Source organism: Muntiacus reevesi, chromosome 2 (genome assembly GCF_963930625.1).
Source record: "Muntiacus reevesi chromosome 2, mMunRee1.1, whole genome shotgun sequence".
NCBI classification, from domain to species: Eukaryota; Metazoa; Chordata; class Mammalia; order Artiodactyla; family Cervidae; genus Muntiacus; species Muntiacus reevesi.
This window is the reverse complement of record NC_089250.1, coordinates 192464844-192475122: the sequence shown is the minus strand read 5'-3', so window position 1 is coordinate 192475122 and position 10279 is coordinate 192464844. Positions and strand designations below refer to the sequence as shown.

Genomic DNA, 10279 nt, shown 5'->3' with positions numbered 1-10279 from the left:
ATGTCCCTGGATCCACTGGGCTGGCAGTGTCTCTGGCTGATCAAGTCAGGCAGGCCCAGGGCCTGATGAGAAAACACAGGGGTTAGGAAAACATTCTCTGCCCTTTCACTTAAGATATCCGCAGTGGCTCCTTGGCTGTGGGGGGGATAGGGCGGGAGGGGGCGGTGGCGGTAAGCGTGACCAGTAGGTTGTACTGGGCAACATAGATTTTCTTCATGCTTCCTAAACAGTCAATTTTTCCTCTATGTAGAAGTTTTATCTGTCTGTATATATATGTTATATATATAATATATATATATAAACTTTATTTTTATTTCAAGTCATTTCTTCAAACTTTCAGATGCAGAGTTTGAGGGAAATCTTCAAAGATACAAAGGGTTAATGAATGGTTCATAGACTTGCAAAAAAACACTTTGGATGCAAGCTGATTTCTGTATAAATATGGGGCCGATCTTCAGATTGATTGCCTTTCACACCTGCTATTGTCACACGGGCAGGAAATCAAAGGCCATTGTTCATCTCATATTTACAATTACAGCACTTGGTGTAATTACACATTGTTTTATACATCAGAGCAGGACAATAAAGATTATACAGTGTGAGGTCAATGTACAAGGTATTCCCTTAAACAAATGGACTGGCTTGGATTTTATAGATCACATTCTTAAAGCAAACCCCCCAAATGACAATTTTACAGAGCACGGAAGCAGCTCAGCCCGATGATTAACTGCCTGACATCCCACTCAACTACTCCAGCAAACAGAGCCAAACTTTCACTGGTTCCAAGTAGAAAACAGTGGTGGCAAGTCTAACCACCACCATTCTAACCTCAAACTGACTGCTTTCTGAGTTTTAACTCTGAACCTTCTAGCAACTCTTACACAAGACAGAATCATCAACCAGACTGTGGTTTTTCCTCCTTATTTTTTATGTGCAACTGCCTCTTGCCTATGACAACATCTTCTCCTGTTTTCCCATACTTGACTGAGAGGACGGGCCTGGCCCTGGGCTCCTGTCTTAGGGCTCCGACCCGCCCTGGGGGCCTCTTTTCAGTCACTGAGGTTACAGCAAGCGGGGATTGTGACCCACTGTGTGTCCTCCGAGGACCCTGAGTCCCTGCCAGCCAGCGAGGGGGGAGCCTCCCAAGTCCCGGCGAGGAAGGCGGCTGGGTGGGAGGTTCAGCTGCCGTGTCGGCCAAGCTCTGGGGCGCCAGTTCCTGCTGCCATGGGCCGAGGGAGGGGACCTGGCCGTGGCCTCTGACGAACAAAGCAGCACCTTGTTTACTAGGGGCGGAAAATAGGAAGTCCGCTTCCCCCTCTCCCCAGAGATCAGCTGGCAGGGAGGCTGCGAGGGTCCCTTGGAACCCCGGCAGCGTCAGTCACAAGACCTGGGTTTCCAGCCGTCGGACCTCCTTGACCACGAGATCGATGTTAATAATTGGGTTGAAGTACAGGGCCCAGTAAAACAGACAGTTGCAAACAAACTGAGGGATGAGGGGCCAGAACATAGCCACAAACAGCCCCTGTGTCGACACTTTCCAGAAATGGCTCCACATCTTCTGAGGCACGGTCCTGCAAAAGGAAGAGAGGCGTGTGAGAGGCGAGACGGGGGCGCGCAGACCTGCCCGGGCCTTTCGCCGCCGCAGCGTCTGGCTGCTGGAGCTGCAGAGACCCTGTTCCTGCCCGCGGTGCCCGAGACACAGCTTTCCTGACCATGTCACCTTTAGCTCCGGGGACGCAGCCTGGAGGAAGCTTCCTCAAGGAAATGTCACCAGGTCCCCTCAGGTGAGGCCTTCCCAGCACAGCCCCAACTCCACCCGCTTCTTCGCTGAGTCACACGTGTATGTGTTTAATATAACATACACATATCCTAACTTGTTTGTTTGTTTTTGGCGGTGCTGGGTCTTCGTTGACGCGTGGGCTTTTCTCTAGATGTGGCGAGCACGGGCTCCTCTCTGGTTGCAGTACACAGGCTTCTCACTGCAGGGGCTTCTCTTGTTGCATGGGCTTTGGGGCGCATGGTCTTCTGGAGTTGTAGTTCCTGGGGTCTAGATCACAGGCTCAATAGTTGTGGCCCACGGGCTTAGCTGTTCCTTGGCATGTGGGATCTTCCCAGATCAGGGAGGGAACCAGTGTCTCCTGCATTGGCGGGCAGATTCTTTACCACTGAGCCACCAGGGAAGCCCCTTTAATTGAATATTAACCCGATATTTTTTCTGCTAGGCTGTAGGCCTTCAGAGTATAAACTATCCTCTTGACCAACAGATTTGCAGTGTCCAGCAGAGAAGCAGGGGCAGAGGAGAGGTTCAATCAACTGAGCATGAATAAGTGGGGTCACTGAACTGAATAAATAATGGAGATTCCTGTCAGGTTCTCACTATTTACCTGATGGGCGAGGCCAAGAAGCCTTCGTGTCACGGGCTGTTTCAGGCTAAAATGGTGCAGGCGTGCTGATACGTTGCTTCTGCCTGCCCAGCAGCCGTCCTGTCTCCTGGAAGGATCTTCTGAGTTTCCCTTTGGGGTGTCTCCCTCCTCTGTTCTCTTCCATGTGGCCTGTGTAGGGCTGAAACAGCCCCTCGATGAGGGGGTGAGTGCATGCTTATGTCTGGACAAGGCAAGTCCACAAACCCCTGCACTTGTGATGGGTTCAGGGGGCTTGTGACCCAGGCTGGGTGAATCAAACCAAAGGCCTGTGAGCCTGAGGCTTTCACAATTGCTATGGGGAGAGAAGTGTCTCTTTCCTCTAGGGTTCCTAAGCTGTAGATCTCTACCTGGAGGGATCAAGGGCCCCTGAACCCAGGAGCTGTTGAGGTGAACAGAGGAGAGCTGTGGGAGGGAGAAAGACATTTGGCCCTAAGGACAGTGTTCGGGTCTCTGGGTCCAGCCACGTAGGAAGCCATCCCTCGGCATGTCCTTGGTAGGAAAGCCAACCTAGGTTGGTTTCTGTCACTTTCAACCAAAAGTCCTGACTCAGCGATTGTCTAGACCAACTTTCTCATTTTACACATTAATCCAGAGAAATGCCTACAGAATTCCTCCTCAGATCTCTTTATGTTCTACCACACTACTTTCCATAAAGCACCCTCTTCTTCTCGCTTGTTTATTTCCTTCATGTATACCCCACCCCCCAGGAATTATCTGGTATATTATGTGGGGAAAAGGCACCTAGAGGCACACTCTAACAATGAGCACCATGAGAGCCTCCCCATCCAAGTCATTTTCTTGTTCGCTGCTTAAGCAGTGTTTCTAAACCAGATTGCCAGGTGTCTACTAGAGTCTGAAAAACACTCAAGAGGACTTCTCCTCCCCTTGGAATTTCTTCCCCAGTCTCTATTGCTCCAACCTTCTCCAACATAAAAACACACTTACTTCAGCTCACTTCTTGACCAGATCCTCCAAAAGGAGAATAATTCCAGAACTGAGAGTAGCATGGCATTGACGATGAGAAACCGTGACGTCCAGTAATGGACCTCCAGCCAGTCCCAAGCAAACTCAGCAATCAACTGGTACGGAAGGAAGGAGTACTTGATGAGGAATTCTCGCCACTGCTTCCATGTGGGCTCTCTAAGATCCTTTAGGAGTAAAACACAAGTAAATGAAGGTACATAAAAACAGACACAAAAAATTATGAGGACTGACCTTTACACAAGATACTGTGGTCAGCCTAGAGAATTTTACATTTATTCACACACACACACACACACACACACACACAGACATACACATCCAACAATCTCAAGTGAGATCTCCTCCATCCATCAACTCACCTTGTAATAACTCATCCTACACTAAATAAATGTTACCAAAGAGACTGACTCTCTTACATTGTTATATGATTGTGGAAGCTCAGAAGAAAAAATCTAAGCATGAGATATTAATCAGAAGGTTGAAATGGACAAAAATTAACCAGCTTTAAAATGTCTTCATCACTGCAAGAACAGCTCGCACAATTTCCCAAATTCAACCTCTCACCTGTGGTGGAGTGATCACAGGTCATGGGAAAACTAAACGTGTACCTTTAAAAAGTAATTTTGGGAAAATGAAAAACTTTAATGACAAACTTAGCATGTAATTCATAACAAGAGTTTTTAAACAACTCATAGGCATTTGGGGCTTTCTTGGTGGCTCAGACTGGTAAGGAATCTGCCTGGAATGTGGGAGACCTGGGTTTGATCCCTGGATCAGGAAGATTCCCTAGAGAAGGAAATGGCAACCCACTCCAGTATTCTTGCCTGGAGAATCCCATGGACAGAGGAGCCTGGCGGGCTGCAGTCCATGCGGTTGCAAACAGTTGGACACGACTGAGCAACTAACACTTTCACTTTCTTTCAGGCGGTGAGCAGACAGGGATAGACAGGGCTTGTTACAAGGGCAAGGTCAGGGGTCCTCTGTGCTCCCAGTCCAGCAAGGGCACAGAACAGCTGAAAACTGGGTAATTAGAGAAACACCATGCAAAGGGGCTAATTAGCAGGCTTAAAATGACAAGGCTAAAGTCAGTTAGACAGGCACTTGATCCAAGTGTTTTAAAAAAGGTCTTTGGAGATTTTGGAATTCTGTTTCAATATCATACACAATGATTCCTATATCCATATGACTTTTGATATAAACACATCAGAAGGATTGCCCCAAAAGTACCAATGTAAAGGGCATTACCCTCCAGTGACACAGAGAATCACTGAGTCAATGTGATCAACTATTCTGAAGGAATACAAGAGAGCTGGGGTGGGTAACCAGCCCTGCCAAAGGCCTGGTGGTCAGCTAACAGTAGGACTTCCATCTGTGAGCAGGATGACAGCATCCTATTCTGAGGCCCACAGGACATATACTAACCCGATTTAGAAGATCCCATTAAGAAATCCATTACCAAGCTGGAGGGCCCATAAATCTAACCCTCAGGCAATCTGGAACTATACTATCTTATTTTATAACAGAAGCAATGCTGGTTTTTTTTTTTCTTTCCTCTAAATATTTCAAGTCCCTCTTGCTATGCAATGCAGAAAACAACACAGGCTGCTAGGAGTGGGGAAGTTCCTGTTGTATTTTCTTTGTAAAGGCTCTCCTTGTAAGATTCCAGTGAAGACTTGTGCTATTTGCTCTTCCCTGCTAGGCTATAGCCACGTAGCCACATCCATTCCATGATGGGCAATGATGGCATGACGCCCCCCAGGGCCCTCTGCAGACCCACCAGGAGCTTGGATATGATGTCCTCCCCGGAGCCGTCTTCTTGCAGAGGACAGATGGTGTGAATGAAGGGCAGGAAGGTGTCAGTGTAGTCAAACAGGTAGAGGTACAGCAGACCGAGGCGCGGGGAGCTCTTGAGGGCATACAGCAGGAACAGGGACCTGCCGGGGTTCACGGCCTGCAGAGCACAAATATTCATTACAACCATGGCTGCATTCTCCCAACTCACGCTCCTTCTGCAGTCTCATGCCCTCTGCCTTGTGGTTTGCCCTAACAATGAATGAATGAATGAGGCGGCCAAGAAATTCATCTGACGGACTACATTATACAAAGATCCAGCCTCTCTCCACGGCTGGGGAGAGGCAGGGGGATGAGAAGCAAGGTCCTAGGCACAGTTAGAAGAACATAACCTTTCAGGAAAGTAAATGAGTGAGTGGGTGGGCGTGCTCAGTCCTGTCTGATTCTTTGCAACCCCATGGACTGTAGTCTACCAGGCTTCTCCGTTCATGGGATTATCCCAGTGAGAATACTGGAGTGGGTTGCCATTTCCTCCTCCAGGGTACCTTTCTGATCCAGGGATTGAACCTGTGTCTTCTGCATTGGCAGGTGGATTCTTTACCACTGAGCCACCTGGGAAACCCCAATTAGTGGGCATCACTTAATAAAAATAATCTGAAATACAGAAGGTCTCACGCACAAAATATTTTGTGTTGCATTGTATATAACAGGGAAAAAGTGAAATCTGTGACTTTAGTCCTGAAGTTACAGTAGATATTTTTAGTCCAGAATTCATACAGCCATTGAGGAATGCAAAGGAGGAGCTTTGAATAATGCTCATGTTAAAACATTAGGTGAAAAAAGTCAATCAGCACTGTTGAAAGCAGGGCCTGACTGGTTCATAGCTGAGATCTTCTTCTAAAAGATCACCTGGCTCACAAGAGACGTCCATACATATTTGTGTGTGTGTGTGTGTGTGTGTGTGTGTGTGTGTGCGCGCGCGCACGAGTGTGCACTTGCTCAGTTGCTCAGTCTTGTCCTACTTTTTTGCAATCCCATGGACTGTAGCCTGCCAAGCTCGTCTGTCCCTGGGATTTCCCAGACAAGAATACTGGAGTGGGTTGCTATTTCCTTCTCCAGGGGAATCTTTCCAACCCAGGGATCGAACCTGTATCTTCTGCATTGCAGATGGATTCTCTACCACTGAGCCACCTGGGGAGCCCTATAAACTGTACTTAGAATAATCAAAATGGTTGTTGAGAGGAAACCTTCCATTTAAAGATGTGTTTCAGCCAACAAGTAAAAAAGAAACGAGGGAGTTATGATATCACCATTTGGCAACCCTTAATGAACTCAGAGGTTTAAACAATCAATGATCGTGGGACGTTATGAGCCTCCTGATGGAATAAAATACCACACCTATGAAGCAGTCTTGCCAACCCACCAATCTAAACCAAAGTTAGCCTCTAGACTACTAGATTATAAGATATGTAGGGGACAAAAGGACCTGTTAGGTGACACCAGAGAGACAAGTGCCAAAATTCAAGATGTCAGAAACCACAGGAGAAAGTGATCTGGTTTCTACAATAAGCAAGTGCAGGGCAATGAAAAGAGGGAGGCAGAATCTACAGACCGAAAGAGATATAAAAGAGGTGTGTGTGCGTGCGCGTGCGTGCACGTGCACTCAGTCATGTTTGACTCTTTGCAACCCCATGGACTCCTGTGCCAGGCTCCTGTGTCCATGGAACCTTCCAGGCAAGAACACTGGAGTGGGTTGGCCATTTCCTTCTCCAGGGGATCTTCTCAGCCAGGGATCGAACCCATGTCTCTTGCGTTTTTGACATGACAACCAACAAACAACCCTATATGCAGCTCAATACCAGAAAACCAAACAACCCAATCAAAAAGTTGGAAGAAGACCTAAACAGACATTTCTCCAAAGAAGACATACAGATGGCTAATATACACATGAAAAAGTGCTCAGCATTGCTCATTATTAGAGAAAAGCAAATTAAAACTATCACCTCACACTTCAGAAGCTGGCCATCATCAGAAAATCTACAAACAATAAATGGTAGATAGGGTGTGGGGAAAAGGAAACCCTCTTGCACTTTGGTGGGAATGTAAATTGATACAGCCACTGGGGAAGACAGTATGGACAGTCTTTATAAACTAGGAATAAAACTACTATACGACCCAACAATCCCACTACTGGGCATACACCCTGAGGAAACCACAACTGAAAGAGACACATGTAGCCCAGTGTTCGCTGCAGTACTACTGACGATAGGCAGGACACGCCAGCGACCTACATGTCTACTGCCGGATGAATGGGTAAAGCCGTGGGGCGTGTGGACTATGTTACTCAGCCATCATGCAACAGTAATTAAAAAAAATACAGACACCCAGAACCTATTATACACAGTGAAGTAAGTCAGAAAGAGAGAAACAAGTATCATACATTAACGCACATATATTGAATCTAGAAAGATGGTACTGATGAGCCTATTTGCAGGGCAGCAACGGGGATGCCGACACAGAGGAGAGACTTGAGGACTTGGCGGGGGAAGGAGCGGGAGGGACAAATTGGAAAAGTAACGCTGAAGCATACACATTACCATGGGTAAAACAGACACCCAGTGGGAACTGGCTGTGTGATGCAGGGAGCTCAAACCGGGGGCTCTGTGATAACCTACAGGGAGGGCTGGGGTGGGAGACGGGAGGTTCAAGGGGGAGGAGGCATTTGTACACCTATAGCTGATTCATGTTGATGTATGGGGGAAACTAACACAATATTGTAAAGCAATTATCCTCCAATTAAAAATAAATAAAAAATCCAGAAGACCTGAATAGACATTTTTCCAAAGGAGACATAGAGATGGCCAACACGTGAAAAGGCACATCTACATCACTAATTATCACAGAAACGGAGATCAAAATCACAATGAGTTATCACAACCTGTCAGAAAAACCATCATCAAAAAGACCATCAATAACAAATGTTGGGGAGGGTGTGGAGACAAGGGAACCCTTGTACATTGTTGGTGGGAATTTAATATTGCTGCAACCACTGTGGAAAGCAGTATGGAGGTTCCTCAAAAATCTAAAAATAGTCCTTCCATATGATCCAGCAATTGCACTCTTTGGAATATATCTGAAGGAAAAAAAAACATTAATTCAGAAAGAAACAGACACCCAGTGCTCATAACAGCATTACTTATGGTTGCTAACCTATGGAAACAGTCTAAGGATCCATCAACAGATGAATGGGTAAAAATGATGATAATGATATAATATATATGGAATGGAATACTACTCTTTTGTAAGAATGAAATTTTGTCATTTGCAACAACTTGGATGGACCTGGGGGTATTACACTTAGTGAAATAAGTCGGATGCAGGAAACAAATACATATATTTTGACTTATATGTGGAATCTAAAAAATAAAACAAACAAATGACTATAAGAAAACTGGAGCCCATTATACAGAGTGAAGTAAGCCAGAAAGATAAAGAACATTACAGTATACTAACACATATATACGGAATTTAGAAAGATGGTAACGATGGCCCTATATGCAAAAGAGAAAAAGAGACACAGAAGTACAGAATAGACTTTTGAACTCTGTGGGAGAAGGTGAGGGTGGGATGTTTCGAAAGAACAGCATGTCTATTATCTATGGTGAAACAGATCACCAGCCCAGGTGGGATGCATGAGACAAGTGCTCGGGCCTGGTGCACTGGGAGGACCCAGAGGAGTCGGGTGGGGGGGTGGGTGGGAGGGGGGATCGGGATGGGGAATACGTGTAACTCTATGGCTGATTTATATCAATGTATGACAAAACCCACTGAAAAAAAAAAAAAAAGAAAACAGAAACCAACTCACAAGTTTAGAGAAACAACTAGTGGTTACCAATGGGGACAAGGAAGCGGGGAGGGGCAAGATAGGGGTAGGAGATTAAGAGGTACAAAGTACTACATATAAAATAAGTCGGCCCAAGAACATATTGTATAGCACAGGCAATATAGCTGATATTTTAATAACTTTGAGTGGAATATAATCTACCGAAATACTGAATCACTACGTTGTACACCTGAAACTAACATAATATTGTAAATCACTTTTCCTCAATTAAAAAAAAAAGATAAAACCACCAAATGTGGACCCTATTTGGACCCTGGCTGGACCAAGTCAACTGGGAAAAAAAATGTGGGATATTTGTATACTGTTAGATTGTTTGATAGCAACAGAGAATTATTCATTCTGGGGTGTACACTGTGATATTTTAGTTTTGTTTTTTAAAGTCGTTACTTTTTAGAGATTCAATTAAATATTTACTTCTGAAATATAACTATCTCATATTTCCAAGATAATCAGGAGTAGTAGGAATAGGTATTACTGTGAAATAAACATAGTTGAAAGTTACTGTCTTATGGGTGGATGGTAGTTTTGTACTATTATCTTGCTTTTGTGTGTATTTAAAATTTTCCAAAGTGAAAAAAAAGTCTAACTTCTGAAAAATATATTTATCTTGTAACTTAGGTGAGACACAGAAATATGGAAGTAGTTCTTCACTTTAAAGCAGCTTTTCCCAACCTTTTTTGCATTGTTACCTCTTAAGGAGCCTTTTAAAGACTTTTTCATAAACCTACCCCCACCCCATAAAATGTTAATAGAAAAGAAATACTGTGTATTTGTTTATGTACTGTGGTCTCTGGAGCCACAAGTCATTGCAATATTAACGCTTTTCACCCCTCCAGAACCAATGGCCTTGGGGGCAAAACCGCTCCTTTGAGTGTGCGGTCTCCAAAAGAACACAGGTCCCAGAAACAGCCTGGCGGTGTGCGGCCACATCGTGGGAAGGATGAGAGAAGGGATGATGACCGGGTTAGTGTATGTAGGTCTGGGGTCAGCTGGACCAAAATGTCCCAACTCTGGGCTCTTCTCCATCAGAGGAGGAGGATGAACCAACCTCCCAGGGAGGGGACCGTGATGGCAGGGCTACAGAGGGGAGCGAGCCGTCTCTCAAGTCTGCCCAGAACAGCGGCACTCAGGAGCAGCTGACGGACTCCAGCGTCAGGGGAGTCCTGTAACACAGCCA

General features: G+C 45.5%; 1 protein-coding gene across 1 annotated transcript in view; it reads right to left on the bottom strand.

Annotated features, from left to right (window-relative positions):
• Window positions 1-276: 276 nt before the first annotated feature.
• BFAR (bifunctional apoptosis regulator) overlaps window positions 277-10279 on the bottom strand; it is a 29413-nt gene continuing 19410 nt past the window's right edge. Inside the window, exons 6-8 of the mRNA XM_065924374.1 lie at window positions 5185-5358; window positions 3369-3571; window positions 277-1571 (exon numbers count right to left, since the gene is read on the bottom strand). Of these exons, the coding sequence (XP_065780446.1) occupies window positions 1379-1571; window positions 3369-3571; window positions 5185-5358 (570 nt within the window). The 3' untranslated portion in view covers window positions 277-1378. The remainder of the gene's footprint in view (window positions 1572-3368; window positions 3572-5184; window positions 5359-10279) is intronic.